This window comes from Nerophis ophidion, linkage group LG11 (genome assembly GCF_033978795.1).
Source record: "Nerophis ophidion isolate RoL-2023_Sa linkage group LG11, RoL_Noph_v1.0, whole genome shotgun sequence".
NCBI classification, from domain to species: domain Eukaryota; kingdom Metazoa; phylum Chordata; class Actinopteri; order Syngnathiformes; family Syngnathidae; genus Nerophis; species Nerophis ophidion.
Window position 1 is genome coordinate 56,409,692 of NC_084621.1, and position 24,786 is coordinate 56,434,477.

At 38.2% G+C, this 24,786-nt stretch overlaps 1 protein-coding gene across 2 annotated transcripts in view; it reads right to left on the reverse strand.

Annotated features, from left to right (window-relative positions):
- Positions 1–11: 11 nt before the first annotated feature.
- The window catches only part of tbc1d31 (TBC1 domain family, member 31), a 25,993-nt gene continuing 1,218 nt past the window's right edge, over positions 12–24,786 (reverse strand). The window contains exons 2-23 of one of the 2 annotated variants that reach the window (XM_061916329.1): positions 24,146–24,283; positions 21,417–21,532; positions 21,046–21,224; positions 20,083–20,234; positions 18,493–18,652; positions 18,203–18,391; positions 17,957–18,130; positions 15,654–15,733; positions 11,710–11,856; positions 11,482–11,615; positions 11,269–11,402; positions 8,068–8,247; positions 7,756–7,988; positions 7,610–7,682; positions 7,462–7,541; positions 7,247–7,382; positions 5,244–5,336; positions 4,983–5,069; positions 878–1,054; positions 744–813; positions 372–524; positions 12–281 (exon numbers count right to left, since the gene is read on the reverse strand). In XM_061916329.1, the coding sequence (XP_061772313.1) occupies positions 124–281; positions 372–524; positions 744–813; positions 878–1,054; positions 4,983–5,069; positions 5,244–5,336; positions 7,247–7,382; positions 7,462–7,541; positions 7,610–7,682; positions 7,756–7,988; positions 8,068–8,247; positions 11,269–11,402; positions 11,482–11,615; positions 11,710–11,856; positions 15,654–15,733; positions 17,957–18,130; positions 18,203–18,391; positions 18,493–18,652; positions 20,083–20,234; positions 21,046–21,224; positions 21,417–21,532; positions 24,146–24,283 (3,043 nt within the window). In that variant the 3' untranslated portion in view covers positions 12–123. Of the gene's footprint in view, positions 282–371; positions 525–743; positions 814–877; positions 1,055–4,982; positions 5,070–5,243; positions 5,337–7,246; positions 7,383–7,461; positions 7,542–7,609; positions 7,683–7,755; positions 7,989–8,067; positions 8,248–11,268; positions 11,403–11,481; positions 11,616–11,709; positions 11,857–15,653; positions 15,734–17,956; positions 18,131–18,202; positions 18,392–18,492; positions 18,653–20,082; positions 20,235–21,045; positions 21,225–21,416; positions 21,533–24,145; positions 24,284–24,786 lie in introns of those variants that run through there. The other variant, XM_061916330.1, reaches the window with a different exon arrangement.

Here is a 24,786-nt window from a genome sequence, read left to right on the forward strand (position 1 = left end):
TCAGGTTTAAGTGATTTTAAAAACGATTGATGTAAAACAGCTTATAAAATAATTCCAATCCAAACGAAGGTGTTTACTAAACACAAACTATATTCAATGTGTAAGAGGAGGAAGAGCTTGTGGTCACCGGGCGGCGGCGGCATGTGGCGAGGAGTGTGCCAGGGAGGATGCACTACTGTCCTCTCTGGCTCTGTTCACCAACCTCTGTCTCAGATCAAGGATTTCCTTTAACAAAAGTTTTTCTTTGCTGTCCAAATGTGCCCGACCTCGATCCTGAGAGACTAAAAGACAAGGACACAGCAGGGACATCACTTCAAGAAATAGACGCTGCAATAAAGAGTCAAATTTGACGCTCATAAATGGAGCCTCACTTGTGGAGGTGCTCTCTGCAGGGGAGCTGGTGTTCACAGAAACCAAGATGTTGCTTCCCGTCTGTTTTGGTGTGGCGCCAATATTGGCTTGCTGAGCCTCCGACGTCCCAACAAGACTTGTGATCAAACCAGGTTTACGAACAACTCCTCCACCTGGACACAAGCGTACAGTTACACTAAACAGCTGCTCTATGTTCTTGGTTTATTTAAGGACACGGCATGTTAGTGGACACAGCTGACTATATTATACAAAGGCAACACTTGTGTAACCTATTTGAATCTTTTTATAAAGTTTAATTTCTAGTTGTGAGGCACTTATAAGATTTTGTTAAAGATCACACAAACATCCTCGGAGTGTGTGTGTGGAAATACTTGTGTCTGTGGTCTGCCGGGCTTGTTGCTGCTCCATTAAGTGCGCTCTGTCATTCACAACGTCATCCCACTGCAACACACACATGTTAAAGTGTTCATTCTAGAGCACTGTTGTTGCTGCAGGTGGTTCTCACTTCCATCCCAGCAGCATCTCTCCAGGTGTCTGTCAGCCGGTCTCCTTCTGCTAGTGTGTGCCTTTCAAACAGGGCCATCTTTTCCCTTCTTCTCTCCAGTTCTGCATCGACGTGCTGCGGGCCCTTGGCCACGTCTCGCTGCCAGTTGGAGTCGGTGCCCGGCTGGCTCGCCGCCTCCTGTGGGATTGTGCCGGTACAAAGTTGACCCGGCACCAGAAACACCAGAAGAAAGGATCAAGCCAATGCAGGGCTGGAACGTGTGCGTGGTTTTGATAGCGGTCTTGTAAATAAATGTGATTGCATGGCTGGCATGTGCCAGTTTTTTGGGTTTTTTACTTTAAAGTTGTACCTCAGTTTTTATTAGTACCGTATTTCCTTGAATTGCCGCCGGGGCGCTAATTAATTTAAAACCTCTTCTCACTCCTGCGCTTACCAAAGGCATGTGGTAAAAGTAAGCATGCGCTAATTATTTTAAAACCTCTTCTCACTCCGGCACTTACCAAAGGTAGGCAGTAAAAAATTGGGTGTGATGTAAGCTTGGACTTTAAATCCTACTGAATAGCTCTTAATCTTCTTCCCTTTATACAATTTTAAATTACCGGTATTGAAATCAGCCTCCTTCATTTTGAAAATGATGACGGGGGAAGTGTCACGAGTTTGACCAGGCGGTAATGCTAAGCATGCGCTAATTATTTTGGGAAGCGAGTTTGACCTGGCAGTAATTCAAGGCAGGCTCATACTATATGCCCTGCGGCAATTCAAATAAATACGGTAATTTGTTCCACAAGGTATAAGGACGTTAGAAATAAGATCTAAATGATTAATTAAGAATAAATTAACCTTTAACATTATTTACCTTTATTTAAGACTCTTGTTGGCTAAGACGGTGATGAGGACAGGAGAACAACTCCGATGCTTTCTTACTTGAACTCAATAGTGTTTCTCATCTTTTTGATCAAGGTCCTGATAATAGCAACTTTCTTAGGCCCTGGGGTAGCTTATTTTGTAACTGTACTCTTACTATTTATTTATCTTAAATGCACAACAAGCCTACTTGCCTGACACTTACACAGAGCGCTTGAACGCCTCATCATGTGACCAGCCAACACATGGAGCAGGGTTTAATAATGTAAAGAACATATAGAAAAATGTGTTTGTTCATGGCTAGGTGTGTGTTTTATGTGCAAATAAACTACACACAGAAGCTAATGGATGAATGTTCCAGTGGGAAATTGTCCCAGCTCTGACAGAACCATGATTAATTTTTCACAGCTATTGAGTCACCAACATGTGTAATTTTTCTGTTCATGAAAACCATGGAAAGTTTTAGCTTGTTTTCTTTGTCAAAAAAGAATTAATATGAAACCATATTCCAATTTTTTTTTTACAAACCCCTCATTTTATGAACTTTTTGTGCCCAGCAGCACAGCCATTGTGGGGGGACTTATCGCTCACCATTGCTTAGTCAGTCAGCACAGTGCAGCTGTTAGCTAATACGCTCCTCTGCGTCTTTATTTTACAACATCTCAAAAGGAGTCCAAAGGCGGCAATGGACAAGCAATGTGTGGTTTGAAACATACAGTGGGGCAAAAAAGTATTTAGTCAGCCACCGATTGTGCAAGTTCTCCCACTTGAAATGATGACAGAGGTCTGTAATTTTCATCATAGGTACACTTCAACTGTGAGACACAGAATGTGAAAAAAAAAATCCAGGAATTCCCATTGTAGGAATTTTAAAGAATTTATTTGTAAATTATGGTGGAAAATAAGTATTTGGTCAACCATTCAAAGCTCTCACTGATGGAAGGAGGTTTTGGCTCAAAATCTCACGATACATGGCCCCATTCATTCTTTCCTTAACACGGATCAATCGTCCTGTCCCCTTAGCATAAAAACAGCCCCAAAGCATGATGTTTCCACCCCCATGCTTCACAGTAGGTATGATGTTTTTGGGATGCAACTCAGTATTCTTCTTCCTCCAAACAAGATGAACTGAGTTTATACCAAAATGGATACATGGATGATACAGCAGAGGACTGGGAGAATGTCAGGTGATCAGATGAAACCAAAATAGAACTTTTTGGAATAAACTCTACTTGTCGTGTTTGGAGGAAGAAGAATACTGAGTTACATCCCAAGAACACAATACCTACAGTGAAGCATGGGGGTGGAAACATCATGCTTTGGGGCTGTTTTTCTGCTAAGGGGACAGGACGATTGATCCGTGTTAAGGAAAGAATGAATGAGGCTATGTATCGTGAGATTTTGAGCCAAAACCTCCTTCCATCATTGAGAGCTTTGAATGGTTGACCAAATACTTATTTCCACCACAATTTGCAAATAAATTCTTTAAAATTCCTACAATGTGAATTCCTGGATTTTTTTTTCACATTCTGTCTCTCACAGTTGAAGTGTACCTATGATGAAAATTACAGACCTCTGTCATCATTTTAAGTGGGAGAACTTGCACAATCGGTGGCTGACTAAATACTTTTTTGCGCCACTGCACATGAAGTATCCACAGCGTTGTTGACACCACCTCCCCCTTAACCTCAAGAGTATAAGCAAACAATGTGAACTGGATTGTATTTTCTATTCCTAATTCTAGTAGCGACCAGGCTGTTATAAATTTAAGGAGTTTTGTGATGTCAAACCTAGGACACCACGGGGCTAGTGACAGTTTGTGTGTGTTGGCAGGGCGGCCACAAATGAGGACAGTTCAGTTTGTCGTTGTTTTGACTTTGTTATTTTATCCATCCATCCATTTTCTACCACTTGTCCCTTTTTGGGGTCGCGGGGGGTGCTGGAGCCTATCTCAACTGCATTTGAGCGGAAGGCGGCGTACACCCTGGACAAGTCGCCACCTCATCGCAGTTGTTATTTTCTTTTATTTTTTTATTAAATCAATGTGAAAAACACAAGATACACTTACAACTAGTGCACCAACCAAAAAAAAAAACCCCTCCCCTATTTACTCTCATTCACACAAAAGGGTTGTATCTTTCTGTTATTAATATTCTGGTTCCTACAATATATATCAATACAGTCTGTAAGAACACATGATTTTGCGTGCTGCAGGTCCACTAATAGTACTAACCTTTAACAGTTCATTTTTCTCACTTTCATTAATTACTAGTTTCTATTTAACTGTTTTATATTGTTTTACTTTCTTTTTTATTCAAAAAAATGTTTTTTTAATTAATTTATTTATTTTATAAATTTTTTTAAAAAGAACTTTGACTTGACTTTGTTATTAAATAGAAAGTTGATCCATCACTGTTCTGTTGGTTTGCTAGACAGTACTGTATAGCACTTCATATTGGGACTTTTGTCCAGGCTGGAACGCATCATTCATGTTTCGGTTCACTATACCACTGGTTCTCAAATGGGAGTACGCGTACCCCTGGGGGTACTTGAAGGTATGCCAAGGGGTATGTGAGATTATTTTTTTTAAATATTCTAAAAATAGCAACAATTCAAAAATCCTGTATAAATATATTCATTGAATAATACTTCAAGAAAATATGAATGTAAGTTCATAAACTGTGAAAAGAAACGCAAGAATGCAATATTCAGTGTTGACTACTAGATTTTTTTTGTGGACATGTTCCATAATTATTGATGTTAATGATTTATTTTTTTGTGAAGAAAGGTTTAGAGTTAATTTCATGAATCCAGATGGATCTCTATTACAATCCCCAAAGAGGGCACTTTAAGTTGATGAGTACTTCTATGAGTAAAAATCTTAATTTATAATTGAATCACTTGTTTATTTTTCAACAATTTTTAGTTATTTTTACATCTTTTTTTCCAAATAGTTCAAGAAAGACCACTACAAATGAGCAATTATTTGCACTGTTATACAATTTAATAAATCAGAAACTGATGACATAGTGCTGTATTTTACTTCTTTATCTCTTTTTTTCAACCAAAAATGCTTTGCTCTAATTAGGGGGTACTTGAATTAAAACAATTTTAACAGGGGGTACATCACTGAAAAAAGGTTGAGAACCACTGCACTATACAACCTTTTGCTATTTCTAAACCCTGTTCAAGAACCAATTAAGTTTGTACATCAAGGTTCCACTGTACATTCAGATCTCACCTCTTTATTAGCGTCTGCACTTTTCATCAACAGCTCCGCCTCTTCTTCAAGATGCCGCTCTAAGCGGAGCTGCTCCTTGCACAGTTGCTGACGAGAAGAAGAAAACATTTTTACTACTTATGCTGCACAGGCTGGAGCCTATCCCAGCAGACCTAGTCAATCACAGGGTACGTATAAACAAAAAAGCATCATGCTCACAACTTGTTTTTGGGTTGGACGACCAAAGGAGGGAATGGGAGAGAGAAGGAGTGAAAGTGTCACCTGCTCAAGCTGCCTGCGTTGTATCTCCAGCTCCATCTGCCTCATATCCAGATCCTGGAGAGCCGCTGCCGTTTCCTGCTCACGGATATCCATCTACAATAGAGCATTAAAGTTGTCATGTTAATGGAAAATACTTACCCACAAGCCCCCTCATAAAGTACACCTGCACTACACCTGTGTTTTAACAATGCAATACGAAGCTGTATCATAAACGCTGCCTTTATTTAAAAAGAAAAGAAAAAAACACTTTGATTGAATCTCGCAAACATCTTGAAACAAGCTTGTCCCTTACAAGAGGCGGTATAGCTCGATTGGTAGAGCGGCGGTGACAGCAACTTGAGGGTTCCAGGTTCGATCCCCGCTTCTGCCATCCTAGTTACTGCCGTTGTGTCCTTGAGCAAGACATTTTACCCACCTGCTCCCAGTGCCACCTATACTGGTTTAAATGTAACTTAGATATTGGGTTTCACTATGTAAAGTGCTTTGAATCACTAGAGAAAAGCACTATATAAATATAATTCACTTCACTTACAGTCAGGAGAATGTAAGCACACAAGGACAAGAAGCTCGGTGTCATGTGACCAACAGTTCCAAGAAAATCTTCCAGGTGTTTGGAAAAAGGTTGTCCCAAGACCAGTATTTTGGTATTAAAATGTATTTTGATACTTTTCAAAATAAAGGGGACAACAAAAATGTCATTATTGGCTGTATTTTGACAGAAAATATAATGTATATTCTTATTGCAATAAAAAAATGTCATTAAATGAGATAGTGAACATATTAGACAGCTTCTCTTTCGGTAGTAAGTAAGCAAATGGGTAACAAAGGCTCCTAATTTGGCTGCTGACATATGCAGTAAAATATTGTTATTTCACAATGTATTATTTTGTTAAAATTATGAGGAATGAGAGGTAAAACATTGATTATTAATGTACCTGCTCATTTATTGTTAATAACTGGTTACTTTGTTTTAACACATTCTAACTACACCTCTATTAAATATAATAATCAGTTTTTCTTCTGTTGTTTTGATACTTTACATAAGATTTGGGCGATACAACAAATTTGGGTATGGAGCCAACACCAAGTAGTTGTAGGTCAGACATTGGCCATCATTAAAGTGATCCTGTGTCCAGGGATGTATTTTCTGAGTTTATAAAACCAAAACAAAACAATATATATATATATATATATATATATATATATATATATATATATATATATATATATATATATATACATACATATATATACATACATATATATATATATACATACATATATATATACATACATATATATACATACATACATACATATATATACATACATATATATATACATACATATATATATAGAGATATATACATACATACATACATACATATATATATATATATATCTATATCTATATCTATATATATATATATATATTTTGTGATACTAAAAACATAATGATGTAATTATTGTAGCATCGACTAGATTGTACTTGGTGTTGGTACAATCAATATTTGTGTAGATCCACCCATTTATTTATAATCAGGAGCGCTAGCTTTCTGTTAGCCATTAGCTGTTGTATCCTCCTACGGTTTGTAGTGAAGCAAGTTTCTCATCCTGCAGGGATGATACTTGTAAGAAACTTAGTCTATTTGTCGCCCTGTTGGCGAGAATTAGTGATTTAGAAAAGTAGCTACAACACTGTGTGGACAGACGTTAGACGCTATAGCTATGTTTTAAAGCACCGTGGCTCTTCAATGTTAATAGCGCCACCTTTATAGTCAGTTTTAAAGCCAAAAAACACCCATTCCCTCTCTTCCGTCTCTGCTTGCCAGTGTTCTGTGTGTTGATGTTGACTCGTGAGATGCGTCTCGGCATGCCATCAGGTGCATGAAAAAAATTACCGGTATTTTCAAATGAGGTAAAGTACTTTTTTTCATTTCATCAGTACCACAATACTTCATTGGTAGCAGTTAACCGCGTACCTGTAGTTTGGAATGACTCACCTTTCTCCTGATCTCGTGGTCCAGTCTGTGTATCTGTGAGACCTGAAGGTCCTGCTGGTGTTTGAGGAGACGTTGTTTGTTTAGATCCAGCAGATGTAACTCCTTCATCTTCAGCTCTTTCTTCATGGCTGCCAGCCTGCAAGAGGAGCATCACCTTTCAGTCAGTTTCCCTTTCTTGAACCGTGTGTGTAAAAAGCTGCATTAGGAGTACCCACTTTGTCCTCTGTTGTGTTAGTCTGGCCTCCTCTTGTGCCAGGATGTTCCTGCGCCGCTCTTCAGCCTTCTGCAGGAGCTCCTGTGTCGCCAATCAGCAAAAGGAGTTAGGAAGACAAAATTGGGTTGTTGCGTAAGAACTAATTCTACCTGTTGTGCAAAATACGCGTCTTCTTCCACTTGGCGTTGCATCAAACTTGCGCGCAGCGTTGAAACCTCCTGCCTAATTAAACGACATACTTTTTACATATTTTGTTTTTATCATCTATTCTTTTAAACATCATCTGCAAAGTCACCTCTCCTGAAGGTACTCCCGCTCTTCTTTTCGAATCTTTTCCCTCTCTTGGTTCTGATACTCCACTATGAACTCTGGGTACTGGTTGAACACAGGGTACTGGCCTTTGGTCAGCGGTGTAAAGTCAGCAAGTGTCCTCCTGGGATGAATGTCAGCCGGCGTCTTATTCATCAGTCGGTAGGACTCTTTAATCATGTCTTCCAAGTTCAAGTTGTTCCGATGGTGGAAAAAATACTGTCGTATGGGAGATATTTTCCTTCATTGTTTTCATTTCTTAGGGGCGAGAGTGAGGAGGAGAAAGGGAAGCACTCACCTCAAAGTCCTGTTTCTGGCAGCACAGGAAGAGGGGCTCCCGGCAGCACGTCAGGTAGGCCACGCACGCCATCAGCAGGAAGGACGGGTGGTTGGAGAAGACGTTGTCGAAGAGCCTGAGCCACTCGTCACGAGTCAGAACTTCAGAGAATAAAGTCTCCAAGAGGGGCCACAAGTAGAGCTGCCAGAATTCAGAGCATTCATGAGATCAGACAATAACTACCAACTATACGCCTGTAACCTCTTCCCTCATAAACATATTATAATGGGACTGTCTATTAAAGTAGCTTGTTAGTACAACTCTGCACAGTAGACACTCGTAGTGCATCTTAACTCCCCTCATAAGCATATGATCTGCCAGAGAGCAAGTAGATGTTCGGTAGCTTCAGTGCTGCCAACTTAGGGTCCTATTTCTTAGTTTGCACTTAGTTACCCATGTTTCTCTAATTTGAATTTTCCCATCCAGCCTGTGGACCCGCTCAGTTTCCCACCACGTGTAAGTGAGGCAAAAGTGCTTAAGTTGTGAACGAAGGCGGGCTCTCTAGTAATGTGGTGGACATGAAAGTGACACGTTAATGTTTGGCTGTGGGAAAATTGTGGAAAATGGAGTTTGTAATTCTGTGTCACACATTTGAAGGTCATTGAAATCCATGAAAAAAATAACACTTTGATTTCGAAAGGGCCGTATGAATCCTGGCAGTTCTTGTCATGTTTTAGAAGTGTTACCATGGTGATGAAGTGTGTGTATGCACACGACAACAGCTTCTGCTTCCTGGCTTAATGTGAATAATAATCTGTAGATTAAACTTTGTTTCACTTATTAAGTGTAATCGCCTGATGTTATGAGTTCTGACATTTGTTAAGCTCTGATGGGTCAGGATGAGCTTTGACAGCTGTGTGTGAGTGCATGTGTGTGTTTGACAGCTCACACTTTGACATTAACAGTCGAGAAATCGATTAAATCAATTTAAAAATATTTTGGTTCATCATGCCCGCTACAGTCTTGATCAGATGTGATCAATAAAGCAATTGTTGATGATCTCCTCTTTAGCCGTTTTATAGTGCAAGATAGATAGATATTTTTTTTAAAGAGTCACATAGTTCAATGATCATAGTCAGACCAAAATTGTATTCATTACGTTCCAGGATGTCCAAACATGGCAGATATACGCACGGCTGCCTTGCGTTTTATGCCATAGTTCTGTTCCTTATGTAACTGTTCTACTTACGCATCACATACAGCAGGTAGACAATGCACATTTAGATTTTTGGTAGTGAATACAGAGTGGGATTTTGGTGCTTTTTATCCTCATCTAAAAACATTTTTCCAGGTGTCTCATTTTAAGTAATCAGAATAGTTTTGATAGTGTTCTGGAAGTTTATTTTTTGTACGCTGCATCCAAACTTTATAAGTGAAATATAGAATACGCGGAAGGCCAGATTTAATAGGTAACGCCCACATTTCAGGTTTGCTCCACCCAGAGTGCACATCTTGGATGAAGGCGCACAGTAACAGACGCACTTAAGTTCAGGGAGAGAATGAGGCGCAGTTGGGCACATTCTTTCAATTATTATGAGCAAATAACTGCAAAAGATAAAAAGATAGATGCCTTCCACCATAAATGCCTCAGGAGAATGATGGAAATTTCCTGGAAAGACCAAATCACAAATGAAGAACTATGCAAAAGATCCAAACAGAAACTACGGACACAAGACATAAATAAACACAGTTTGGTATGGCCTGGACATGCAATGAGAATCTCAGATAAAAGAATACACAAAATAACGCAAGAATGGAAACCCCCAGGAGACAAAAGAAAAAGGGACAAACCAGTAACAACATACAGAAAAACAATGGATAAACACCCCACAGCTAGAAATACCACTAGAGAAAAAGCTAAATCCTTAGCCCAAGACAGGATGGATGAACTTTGCTGATCGAGGACGAGAGGACAGAACAACCTAAGGCAGGCTTATCCAACTGGCAGGCCACATTCGGCCTGTCAAACAAAACCCTAATAGGCTTGTGAAACCTTTCAAAACAGGGTTGCTCATGTATGCAGTACTCCTGGCACGGCGCAAGAGGAAGCAGCGAAGCATATGTGTCACAATGAAGCAGCAGTGGGTGAGTAGAAGATGGCACTATGTACCCTAAAAAAAAAAATCGCAATATACCACGAAACATCTGACTTAACAGTGAATGGACACCAGTGTATGTATTGAAATTGCTGACTTTGTGTTGTCTTTTGTATTGTATTTTGGTTGTGTTTATTTGGGCTGTTTAACTCTGGCAATCAAAACTGGTTAAATATATTTAGTGCTGAATTTGACCAGCAGAGAGCAAAAAAGCTACACATTAGGTTTAATTGTGTTAAGCCACATGTGTGCAATGTTTGCTGTGTGTATTAACACTAAACCTTCTATTGTATTTATGTAACATACATAACGAACATAATTTATGTAAAATACACAACGGAAATTATACTTTTGGAAGGTTAATATTTTCAGACTTACAACCCTAAATAAAGGAAGACATATAAAAAAATAAAACTAAGTAAGAAACATTTTTTAAAAGAAGGAACATCAGTCATCAACAAAACTTTGCTTCTGTTTCTGCATGCTGTTAACTATCTGTAAAGCTGCATACGTTTGAAACGACTAGCGAGGGCAGATTGAAGAATTTATTGACAGTGCAGTGTGAAAGCTGATGTGTTCACTTTGTAAATAAGTAAACGCGGTCTCAAAGGAATATAACCGGCGGAGGCACTTTCTAAGTAAACATCCAAATTTTGATGACTCGCCCCTGAGACTGTGGGCTCTTGTAACTGTGGCTCTCTTCATTAAGTAGTTGAATAGCCCTGATCAAAGGTTGAAGGTAAGGTTCATAGCCACTTGGGGGACTATGACCCTAAGTGACTTTGTCACTTTATTTAAAAAGCCAGCATTTGAACCTTTCTCTATTGTCAAAAAAGTGACTAGCTACATAATAAGCTATTTTTTGGTCTTATTGGGCACTTTTGGAGACTCAAACATCAACGTATATATCTTGCCGTTACCCCTCCTCCACTACTTTCATTTGTATATCTAAAAACAACTTTGTTGCTTTTCAAGTTTTTTCACTCACTGTTTGCACACGCATCATGGCCAATTATGCGCATTTGCGTAATTAAGCACGCACCCACCCACCATTGTATAACATTACCTGTGAGGTGATGCCGCAGTCCAGCAGATGCTGCAGCAGTTCCTTGTCATGGTAAGAAAGAACGTTCTCCGCCATGCTCAGGACATTCAGAGGAGGGTTGGGGAAGTACTCAAACCAATGTTGACACCAATTCACTGTGACGCCGACACATGGAACTCAACCACTCTCACGGCTGGCATGTGAGACAACTCTATTTCTATGGTGACAACATACCTATAACAGTGGCCACCACCTCGAAGCAAACCATTGGATTGTTCTGGAAGAGCTTCACAAATGGGAAGGTTATCAGTGGAAGATACTCTACCTCTCCAAAGATGGCAGCCCAGTGACCCAATGCAGACAAAATCCTGTGAGTGGATAGAAAGGATGGGATGATAAATGTTGCATTAAGAACCTTATGAATGTTTGAATGGAGCACATATTAAGCAGAAGGATGCATACCTCAGCAACCCCCTCTGGAGCTTCTGGCTTTTAATGGGATACTTCTCATGGAGGGTAAGGTAGGCTGAGTGTAGGCCTTTCTCATTCAGACTGCAGTATGCTGCATAATTCTCAGGCAAGCATAACAAGGAGCGCCACACAAACATCCTGGAAGATTTTGTAATCATTTGCATAGAAACAATAAGGAAACATGTACACTTGCTGTTATCCTATCCTCCTGTGAACCAACATCCTCTGCAGTGGATATTTGTGTTTCCCTCGAAATGTGAATCTCTGACAAAAGAAATAAGACAAATAACTGTCCAGAGCAGATGTGGCTGGTTCTCAGGAGAATATAGAGAAAAACGTATGATACATGTACCTTTTTATGACTTTTAATGAAATATATAGGTAACGTAAAATTAGTGCAAAAGTCAATATTGATAATGTTGATACTTCTTTTTCAGCAGTAGCATTTTTTAGATTTTGTTTCGAGCTGTTAACATCAACAATATTTATTAGGGCTGTGAAAGAACTGAAGTCTATACAAACATCTGGTCTTACTCGCTAACATTAGCTTATAGCCAAAGATCAACATAACTTTGTTTTTACAACCATTGGAAGGAAGAAAGTAAGAGTGAAAAAAGTGCTGAGATGAAGAATGACATTCATTGAATTAAAGAAATAAATAATTGAAAACATGACAAAGCGTGTTGTCAACTTGGCGAAGCAATTTGAGCGTATCACTGCTCGTCTGCGCCATACTGAAGCAGGGTTAAACGCTAGCTTAGAATGTTTCAATAACAACGTCTGAAAATATGGAAAAACTGCAGATGATGTGTTTTGACGGAGAAGCAGCTCGAAGGAGGTAACATTGAAGTGCACTCTCCAAGTTAAATGCTGTGCATTATTATTACATTACTTCATAAAAACTATTGAGATACAAGTGTTTTGAGAGCACGGTCACAAGAAACAATTAAGCTTGAAAGTTGAGGCATACTGTAGCGTTAGGATTTACAGTGGGGCAAATAAGTATTTAGTCAGCCACCGATTGTGAAAGTTCTCACACTTAAAATGATGACAGAGGTCTGTAATTTTCATCATAGGTACACTTCAACTGTGAGGGACAGAGTGTGAAAAAAAATCCAGGAATTCACATTGTAGGAATTTTAAAGAATTTATTTGTAAATTGTGGTGGAAACTAAGTATTTGGTCACTTCAAACAAGACCTGTAACTTCTTTAAGAAGCTCTTCTGTCCTCCACCCGTTACCTGTATTAATGGAACCTGTTTGAACTCGTTATCTGTATAAAAGACACCTGTCTACAGCCTCAAACAGTCAGACTCCAAACTCCACTATGGCCAAGACCAAAGAGCTGTCGAAGGACACCAGGAAAATAATTGTAGACCTGCACCAGACTGGGAAGAGTGAATCTACAATAGGCAAGCAGCTTGGTGTGAAAAATCAACTGTGGGAGCAATTATCAGAAAATGGAAGACATACAAAACCACTGATAATCTCCCTCAATCTGGGGCTCCACGCAAGATCTCATCCCGTGCGGTCAAAATGATCATGAGAACGGTGAGCAAAAATCCCAGAACCACACTGGGGGACCCGGTGAATGACCTGCAGAGAGCTAGGACCAAAGTAACAAAAGTTACCCTCAGTAACACACTACGCCGACAGGGAATCAAATCCTGCAGTGCCAGACGTGTGCCCCTGCTTAAGCCAGTGCATGTCCAGGCTCGTCTGAAGTTTGCTAGAGAGCATATGGATGATACAGCAGAGGATTGGGAGAATGTCATGTGGTCAGATGAAACCAAAATATAACTTTTTGGTATAAACTCAACTTGTCGTGTTTGGAGGAAGAAGAATACTGAGTTGCATCCCAAGAACACCACACCTACTGTGAAGCATGGGGGTGGAAACATCATACTTTGGGGCTGTTTTTCTGTTAAGGGAACAGGACGACTGATCCGTGTTAAGGAAAGAATGAATGGGGCCATGTATCGGGAGATTTTGAGCCAAAACCTCCTTTCATCAGTGAGAGCTTTGAGGATGAAACGTGGCTGGGTCTTCCAGCATGACAATGATCCCAAAAACACCACCCGGGCAATGAAGGAGTGGCTCCGTAAGAAGCATTTGAAAGTCCTGGAGTGGCCTAGCCAGTCTCCAGACCTCAACCCCATAGAAAATCTGTGGAAGGAGTTGAAAGTTCGTGTTGCTCGGTGACAGCCCCAAAACATCACTGCTCTCGAGAAGAGCTGCAGAGAAGAATGGGCCAAAATACCAACTACTGTGTGTGCAAACCTGGTAGAGACCTATAGTAATCGTTTGACCTCTGTTATTGCCAACAAAGGTTATATTACAAAGTATTGAGTTGAATTTTTGTTATTGACCAAATACTTATATTCCATCATAATTAACAAATAAATTATTCAAAATTCCTACAATGTGAAATTCCTGATTTTTTTTTCACATTCTGTCTCTCACCTATGATGAAAATTACAGACATCTGTCATCATTTTAAGTGGGAGAACATGCACAATCGGTGGCTGACTAAATACTTTTTTGCCTCACTGTACATTAATTCACAGCTATCGACAAATTACAGTGTCCAATTAACTTTTTAAAGCAAGTTTTTATGTGGGATGAAGTGGGAATGCTCAACGAAAACCCAAGCAAGAACAGAGAGAGCAAACAGCACACATAGGTGGTCCAAATGAGATGTTCTAATCAAATTCATCCAGGTCTTTGTTCTCTCAGCACATTGAAACAATCACAACTGGACTTTAAATACATTTTGTCTCATTTAAGCAGGCTTTATAAGTTCATGGTCAAGACTAGATAAGTATAAAATTTAAATAGTCTTAAATAATGCAAAGCATTTACAGTGTAGAGCCTATCTAGTCATTGAGCATGAACTGATGAGGCCTGTTCAGATTGTGAATTATGAATTGTGAATTATATTTTATATAGCGCTTTACTCTAGTGACTCAAAGCGCTTTACATAGTGAAACCCAATATCTAAGTTACATTTAAACCAGTGTGGGTGGCACTGGGAGCAGGTGGGTAAAGTGTCTTGCCCAAGGACACAACAGCAGATGAAAGGCAAAACGTCCTCTAAGACAATGTTCGGCAACAGGCCTTCTCAGACCTCAATTAGTCAGTAGAAACAAGTGTTTATTTCGATCAGAGGGAGAATTATTATTGAAAAATATATTATATATATTTATATTATATATATTTTAAAAGTAATAATACAAAAGTGTTGTAAATCAGACATAACCACATATTAAACTGCTCATGTGATGAAAATATATTTGCTATTATTCAGATCACTGTTGGACTAAAATGTTATGTGTGTTACCTAATGGAAGTGTCCAAGTCTCTGTTAATGCAGGAACAGAAAGCTGACTGGCTCTGAAAATACTAAGCCAAAGAAAAATGTAAAAAAAGTTCACAAGCAAAAGTGGACAGGACTGTGGGAGGTTGTATTTGCCACACCATATACTAAATACGTATTACAAACATTGCACACTGGTAATCCGTCAAGCACACACTGGGGAAATTATTAAAAAAACAACAACAATAAAGTAGTTTGTTCGGTATGTCTGTGCACTCAAGAAAAGCTGCAGTGGGGAAGTCTGACTGAAGGTCAAGGGTGAGCATCCATAGGAGACACTAATCAGCAACGTCCATACCCACACCCATGCAAGCGTCTCTAAGTCTTAAATGTTAAATTTTACTTCTAAACGAAAACAAACACGTGTTCTGGCGGACTGATCAAAGTCTGACAAGGCCTGTCGGCGGACAACAACCTGAACAGTCAAGTTGTCCCCAATGCGAATCACAAACATAAAAAGTGAAGCCCAAATTGAAACACAAAATTTGGGTCACTGTCAAAACTTTCATCCATGAGTGTCAAAGCAGAAGCTAATAAGGATAGAACTGCTATACTGTACCTGTATTTAGCAGGATATTCTCCAAATGTTTTAAGCAGCGCCATCAGACGCTTTTTATTCAGACCACCAGGCAGTTGGTTCTATATTATAAGAAAAACAGAACAATTATTATATCAATCCTAAAAAAAATGTTTTTAAATACAGCATATAATCATAATTTGCTGTTATAATAGTTTGTACTTTTCTGGAAGAGTTATTGGAGTATGTAAACATTTTTGTTTATTAAAGAGAAGAACATTTGTGAGAGGTCACTAATGTTAGACCTGAGAGAGGTTGCGATGGCTTAGCCCTGAATTTAATTACTATTGAGAAATTGAAATACAGTATATTTATTCATTTGGACAAGGCACCGTGTGAGTTACATTCTTTATACATGGTTCTGGGGGCGACTTCTTTTTTCTTTTCACTCCTTGCCCAAACTTCTCCATCTATACGTGTTCCTGTGTATATACTAATTCTACTGTGAGAACAGGGAGCCTGTTGATTAGATTAGGTACTGCTGGCACTAAACTGTAGGCTTGTGTATTGTTCTAACATGAATACTGGCATGTAAACCCAAATAATGAAAATCTACCCTGCTGTTTGCCACCCCCCTCCCCCTAATTTTTTTTTACGAACACTTATTTTTTTCTAGGTTCACAATGAGTGTTAAGATAGTGTTTTTGTTTTATCATTTATCTATACATAGTGCAATTGCTAGTGCGTAATATGTAATATTTATTATGGGTGTCAACATTTTGTTATTTTCAAATGAATCACGATTCTATAACAAATTAATTTTTTACAAATATATGTATATTTTTAACTTTTTTTGTCTAGCCACTCAGGGAAACCATTTTGCTGATGTAGATGCCAATTACAGCTGTACAGATTTACTTTAGAAAAGAGAGGTGTGGGATACTTCTCTTGTTGCCTTATTTGTACTTGACTTTATTAAATGTTTGGGTATAATTTCATTAAACAAAACCAAGTTTCTTTCACATAATATAAATGTATTTTATGGAGGAATGTAGTTAATCATAGAGCTGGCACCCAATGTTATTAAAAAAGTATTGATTTTGAATTGAAAATTGATTCTGAATCAAATCATTAAGCCCAAGAATCGAATCGAATGGTGCTCAAATTTTTATAGCCCTATGTTTTATTTGTCATTTTTAGTTTTTCAGTATGTTTTACTTTTGTTGCTGAATGGAAAAAATCTGCACATTGCTGCAATTACATAATTTACCTATTCTGGGTTAAATAAAAGTCTATCCTTACATATTCTATTCTTACGGGACCTTGCATTGAGAGCTGAGGCAGTTGTGCTCGAACAGCAACTGTTCCCACAAAGTTGGAAAATAATCTCCACAACACCTGGCCCAAACCGATAGATCAGGGGTGTCAAACCCCTTTTCATTGAGGGCCACATCTGAGTTACGGCTGCCTTCAGATGGCCAATAACCAGTGAACATATCTATGAGTATACAAGAATAATCCCCCCATGCTATTACTACACAATTGCCTATGTCTTTGATTATTACATTTGTTTACATGCAAATTTGATGCATACTTGCTTTGAAATCAAATTGAACTACTTGTTTTTATTTTTAGAAAAAAAAGTAATGCCGTACGTAATACTGATGGGATGAATTTCTATCTACCGGTAACTATGTTTACCAAGATTAGTGCAAATAGCTGAAGCTACATATAGGACAAATACACGGCCAAGTAACATACACCTTTTGAAGCCAAGAAGACTGTGCCATATAAACCGTGCCACATATATGGTAAAAAGTTATACCTGACCACCTAGTGTTTAAAGTCCAAGATAGGAATACATCAGTCAAGTCTGACAACCATGAACAGACAGCGATGTCTTTCCTGCCATGTCTCTCTTAACCATGTCCGTGCCATGTCGTACTTGCAATGTATCTTTATTTAATATCTCTGTGATGTCACTATCAATATAAACACAGGAAAGATCCGAGCTAGATATAAATTGTATGGTAACTCCCTCATATCACAGTCTGGTCCCTCATTCGCGCCAAGTGTACTAGTATTACCCACTATCAAATACAAAAGTTTTGATCAGATAATAATAGTCTTAGTTTAAAACAAATGTAATTGCATGCAGATCATATTTTTTTTTCTCTGAAAATACAAACATCGGAAACAAATGTACTTCATTTACGCTTGCTATTTCCAAACTTTCGTGGGGCCACGTTAAATTATTAAGTTTGACACCTTTGCTATAGATTAGCTGATTGATTGATTGATTGATTGATTGATTGATTGATTTACAGTTGTGTGTGTTTTCCTACCTCTTTATCCTCAACTGTCAACTCAGCAGACGTGGCGAGGATCTGTACTCGTTTTGGCCGACATGTGCGTTTGGTTTGTCTTTGTACCGTCTCTGTTTGAAGCCTGGCATTAAGGTTTGATGGTTCTTGGTTATTTGTATTATCTGAGATAACGACCACTGGAGGGAGAGGAGGCTGAGGAGGAAGGTTTGCAACAAGTTTTAGTGTCACACAGAGCATGATCACTTTACCCTGGATAAATGATACCTTATTTAACTCCTGCATGCTGTAGACGCTGATACCTCCATTGTCCATGATGGCCCCAACATGACGACCAGTGGGGCTGACGGTCACTCTCGTGATAGCGTCATTGTAGGAACCGATGTGGAAAAGAAGCTTGGAGGTGTGAATGTTAATGAAACGCATGATGCCATCTTGGCCTAAAACACCCAATGTCTGTGAAAAGAGAAGGCAATGTTCAGAAGTGTCTTAACCTGCTTTGGGAATCATACAGAAACAAATGTGAAAGCAAGGCAGCAAACTACTACACGGTATACCTGACTGGCTCTTTCATCGGAGCTGTCAGGAAGGAATTCCAACTGTCTGACAGTCCGAACCTGCGCTGGCATCTGGATCCCATTGATCAGCACTTTGCGGTCCAGACACCACAGGTGCAGCAGGTTTGAGCGCCCCGCAGCTGCCAGGATTTTACCATCTCTGTCAGCAGGAAACATTTAGTCTAGTGATTATGGAGTCAACACACCCCTAATTAGATATCCACTTTCTCCTATACAATAAATACAACTAATATAATGTACAGGTGGTTCTTGGGTTAAAACCAGGTTCCGTCCTCAGACTGTGATGTGAGTCCATTTTAGGGCTGCAGTTATCGATTATTTTAGTAATTTAGTTATCTATCAATTAGTTGGTTGGATTAATCGAGTAATCGGATAAAACACACTTCATGCGTACTTTCAGGAAAATAGTTTAAATAAACAAATATTTTCTACTTGCCATAACCTTCATTCTTATTTTTGAAATTAATGTACATCTACATTGAAATCATAATTTTAATATGGGTGCATTATTAAAAATACATTTTAAATAATATCTGTCACACAGATAATGACACCCACACACTAACACTCTTATTTGCTCTCTATTTGCAGTAACAGTGTGGTAACCATGTCCGCATATTTAATGTTATGGGCAATAATGCGATCGAATTTTTTTTGTTTTGTTATTACACTCAAACGATTAATCAAAAAAACAAAATATAAATCAAAACATGTTCTTATCAAATTAATTATCGTTGCAGCCCTAGTGAATTTGTAGTGTAAGTTAGAACTTTTACCTAAATGAGAGAGATTATACATAATTAAATGAAACCAAAAGAAAAAGAGAACAACTCCTTACTTTTATGCCTGTGGATTTTTTTATCCTGCACTACCAAGAGCTAATGCAACGAAATTTTGTTCTTATTTGTACTGTAAAGTTCAAATTTGAATGACAATAAAAAGGAAGTCTAAGTCTAAGTCTAAGTCTTGTCTTGCAGGCCTTTCTACAGTGCATTCTTAAAATATTGTCCCATGCTTATCTGGAAGGATAACTTCGACTTCTCCTCCCAAATCATAGTGTGACCATGAGCCGTCTAGCATTTATTCGCATCAAATAATTTATATAACTAACGATGGATGCGATGGTCGAACGGTTCGGACCAAAAGGGCGACCAATATTATTGGACGTGTTTCCTCTCAATGCACTTTTTCAAATGTTCATTTTCATTTTCATTGTGATGTTTTTCATTTTCTTTGGTGCACTGCCGCTCGAGAGACATAATCAAGGAAAAAAAGTTTATTTTTAAAGGGTGTTTGTAATAATGAAATGTAACACAAAGGACAGACTGCTAATTAATTTAATAATAAAACAATACTTGGGAATATTTGCCTTCTCTAGTTTGCCCTGAAATTCCCAAAAGTTTTGTATTTGTTTCAAATATTTTAATAGCTTTATTTCAAGTTTTGAAATGATTTGCTATCACCTCATTTTTTATAGCATGAAACCCTGCTTTTTTTTGTTTTGCTCACACTCTTAAAGCAAAAAAAAGGTGCAAAGGTACCGAACATAGGATGAAGTAGGAGAACTACCGAGTCACAGCAAAAGTCTTGTAACAGATTCGAGGTCCATAATCAGGCACTGGAAGCTGGTATTTACACAAGAGAGTGTCACCATCCCAAGCGAAGATAGAGTCGTCACTGAAACAGCTAAGGATGGTGTTGCTTTGGGGGAGGAAGAACACCTAGAACAAGAATCGTCAAAAAGGAGGCGAGGAAACAATAGTCATTTTTGATTAAAGCAATAACCAAAATAATCATATTTTGCGACTTTGTTTGAAATGAACTCTGCTACATTTTATACTATTAAGGAATATAACTATGTGAGTTTTTTTACAATGTTGCACTTAATTAGACTAATTGTGATATTTGTAACTATTTTAATGTTGTACTGTGGTAATGAAATAGAGCAGTGGTTCTCAAACCTACTTGATACATGGGCTCCATCTAATGGTATGCCAAATAAGCATGTGATTAAAGTACAGTGTTTTATTTTCCTATATTCGAACACAGTGTTACTGTTCAAATTGTACGTAATGTGGCCACAACTATTAAATATACCTGTTAAATATAACATCTGCCTTGTTTTGAATCAATACTTAGGCCAGCAACGCTACTATGTTTTATTGTTGGTCATGATGGTGGTACTTAAGGAGTTAAGTCGTTTCTGAGGTGGTACTTGAAAAAAAATTTGAGAACCACTGAAAGAGGATATATTATGAGATACAGAAACTCTGACATGCCTCGTTAAATAAAACAAACAAAAGAAGAAAAACAAACAAACATGTATGTAAGTCAATCTGACATTAAATGGCGGTAATTTCTAAGAGCTAAATTGATTATTTTTGTGAACATTTAAATTACAGCTGAAAATCCACACTTTAAGCACATATTGATTGATGGTGTATTGTAAAGAGGCAAAACCATAAAATCTCATTGTAAAATATTTCTGGATCAATCTGTGGTAGAAAATCTGTCCAAAAGAACTTTGCATACCTTCTGTATGCCAACTGACTGATGGACGTTGAGTTTTCTCTCCCTCTGGAAGGTGTCCAGATCCCAGAGCTGAGCGGTGTCAGGGGATGTGGTGAGGGCGTAACGGCCTGAGCTGTGGATGGAGATGGATGAAACGGTCCCCCCGTGACCCCGCATCCAACTGACCATCTGCTTTGTGTCTGTGCAAAAAAACACAAATGGAGTGCAATGAAAGACAAAACAGCTCATGAAAGACTGTCATAGCTGCATGTGAGGCTGCTGACAAAAGAAAGAGATGATCATTCTGACTGCTGATCACCATCAACATTATCATCACAAGAAGTAGCCCCGAAAAAAAAAAAAAAGACTTGTGCCCAAAACGCTTGCCATACCTTTATCGAAACACTTGATCGTGTTGTCAATAAGAGCCACAAGGAACTCTGTGGTCCTGTGGAGGCAAAATGCTAAGGCAGTGCAGGCCTGTTCCGTCTTCTGCACAAGACAAAATCTGTGACGAAACAAGAGGAGCAAAAACATCATTTATGTTTCGTTCATCTAAAAAAAACGAATGAAAGGGAGAAGCAGAAAGATAAGCCTTTTAATTGTACGCCTTCTACAAACAATAAGACCTTGATTGCATTTACAAGGATACACACATTTCTACACACTATACATAAATACCCCAAAATTAATTTTTCTGTATAACAAAATAGATTGGCCAACATGGAAGCAGGAACACAAAATTAAACTAGAATCTTTACAAGTAAAGTAATTGAACAGTATAATATTCAGCATCAAGCTAAAATATTTTAACTACATGATTTAATGTTGTATCTAAACTCGATGTGTTTACATTGTTCTAAAATGAATTTGTAATTCACTGTAACACAAGTAACATCAGTCGTTGTCTAAACGTACCAGTATTTGTTTTATATTCAAAAAACATTGGTTCCTTTTAAATTGATGTGTCTTCATTTGTCCCCTTCTCTGTTAGTTGGTAGGATCTTGTTGTGTTCTGGCAGCAGCAATCAAAGAAAGTTGGTTGTTAAGCCCATGCCTCAGAGACCACAAGCTGCTACAAAAGCCAGAAGTGCAAAAAAAGTACCAATGGTGTGTTGTCATGTTATTTTGTTTGTCTATTTTTCATGACAATGATTATGGAATCATTATGATTTTTTTCCTCAGAATTGAGTGATTCCATACTTTTTTAAAAACATTTACTATGGTACCATTTATTTTCTTGTTTTCGTTGAGTGTTTTTAAACCCAGATAGTTGCCATTTGGATAGCTTTGTGTCATGTCTGTTCTTTGCTTTTTTTTTTTTTTAATAAAATTAAACAACTGAATGAACAGGGAATTCCATATTTTAGCCAGGTATTGTACAATCACCTTGGTATGATTTATTTATAGTTTCTACAATAATGCCAAAATTCTTTGGATTGATCAATTTTTATTTTTACATTATGAAGACATTATAAATGTCAATGATGTGCTATTTGTATTAAACCATTTTATAACCTTAACTAAACCTGTCCCAATGTAAATAGGTGTTGTCAGCAAACATAGTTTCTTGGATACCTTAAAGGGGAACTGCACTATTTTTCGGAATTTTGTCTATTATTCACAATCCCTATGCAAATTAAAAACAAATACTTCTTTCTTTTTTTATGCATTCTAAGTAGTGAAATAAGGCAGATAATGGGACTACCCTATTGTACCCATAAAGCCCCCTAAAAACACAAAAACCGTCAACAATACCTGTTAGAGCCAAATACACTTTCTGTCTGTCAAATTGATGACATCACAAAAGGGGTTGGCTCCAAGGCCAAGTGCCTGTCTATTTAGGGAGGAGTCGGGATGTTGCCCAGGTGTTGCTGAGTAGAGGCGCAACAGTTTTTGACTGTGCCAGGCTGGTATTTGTTTGCTCCCGTGTATTTTCTGTTTTTGTACAAAGTGTGTAATATAATGTGACCTTATGAAATTAAATATTTTTGTTAAACATGGACACAATTTTGGACATCAATTATTAGCCGGCTGCCCACGTCTGAACTAGCTTCATTTATATTCGGCAACCAGTGGCAGTAATAGTATAGGACTTTACCGCTACAATACCTTATTTACATGTGGTGACCTGAATATTTACCAAATATTCAGCACTAATGCAGACAAACTACTTTTAGCCATGCCGTGATAACAGAGAGCTAACTAACTTATGCTGTTATATTGACATATTGAGCCAATGAGCTGCTGCATCGCCTCTGAGCTGGTGAAAGTTCATTCTAGATTATTAATCATGCATCTCATCTGGATAGTAGAAGGATGTGGCCATAAACCAAGAAGTTGGTCAAATTTGACATCCAACTTAGACCCAGAGATGGCGAAAACGACAAGAATATGTGCATGTTTGCAACACCTTTTTTAATCCTCTGTGAAGATTATGACCAATTCTTTAGCTAAATGGGAAGATATAAAAATCCCATTAATTGGCATCCCAGTGAGAGCAGACATTGTACAGTAAGTAATTGTTTTAGTAAGTTGATATAACTTGTTCAGCATCTAGCAATACTGCTACATGATGCTTAGTGTTTCACTAAAGCTTAATCTGTTTGGCACACAACTTTTAAAACTCATCCTCTGTATATTCATTTAGGCTTACAGATAGCATTTGGATCATCATTTGTCCCAAAGTAATCATCGTTGGCTCTCATGAAGTCTGCATGATTAGTAGATGTTGAAGGGAAAAGCAAATGTGATGTGTCAGTGAAGTTAACCGCCACCGCATGCTTAAAATGAGGAAAATATGTAAATGATAAATGTTATTGTAAATATGCCTGTTATTACATTACATATAGACTTACAACATGTATACAAATCGTTGATGTAGGTTTAGACGTTTTCAGAGCGCTTTATAGGCGGAATAAAGCAACTCCCGTTGGCTCCATTGTTAGCTGACTTTTGCTGGTGTTTGTTTACGAGTTGGAATGCATAAAAAAGAAAAATATATGATATTGTATTACATAAGGATTGTGAATGATTGAGAGAGTTAAACACAGCTCAATTGCCAGAGTACAAGTCGCATAAATGTAATGTTTCAAAGGGCTTCTGAGGCTAACTTATTCACCTGTTTCTACATATGTCAAAGGCGTAGATGTTGCCGAGGTGATCACCAGCCAGGAGGCACTCTCCTGCAGTGTCAAAGGCTGCATGGAGAAAACGAATCTTCGCCTGCTGAACATTTCGGACCACCGTCAACAACACGCTGTACGGAAAACAAACAATACACTGATGAAGAGAAAACACATCATTGAAATACAAAGAGCTGTACATTATGGCTGCTCTATAGTGGTCAAGCTCTCAAGGTTTGTACTGTTCAGGTGAATCTCAAAGAAAACACATCATTGAAATACAAAGAGATGTAAATGATGGCTGCTCTATAGTGGTCAAGCTCTCAAGGTTAGTACTGTTCAGGTGAATCTCAAGGAAAACATACTTGAATTTCTGTTATGTAAAACAGTGTTTTTCAACCTTTTTTGAGCCGAGGCACATTTTTTGAGTTGAAAAAATGCGGAGGCACACCACCAGCAGAAATTAGTTAAAAGTGAAACTCACTTAACAGTTAAATGTGGTTGTCGCAATTGTTGGATATGACCTTAAAGCATAAGCAAGCATGGATCAGTATAGCTCTTGTCTCAAAGTAAGTGTACTGTCACCACCTGTCACATCACATCATAACTTATTTTAACTTTTTTCCTGTGTGTAGTG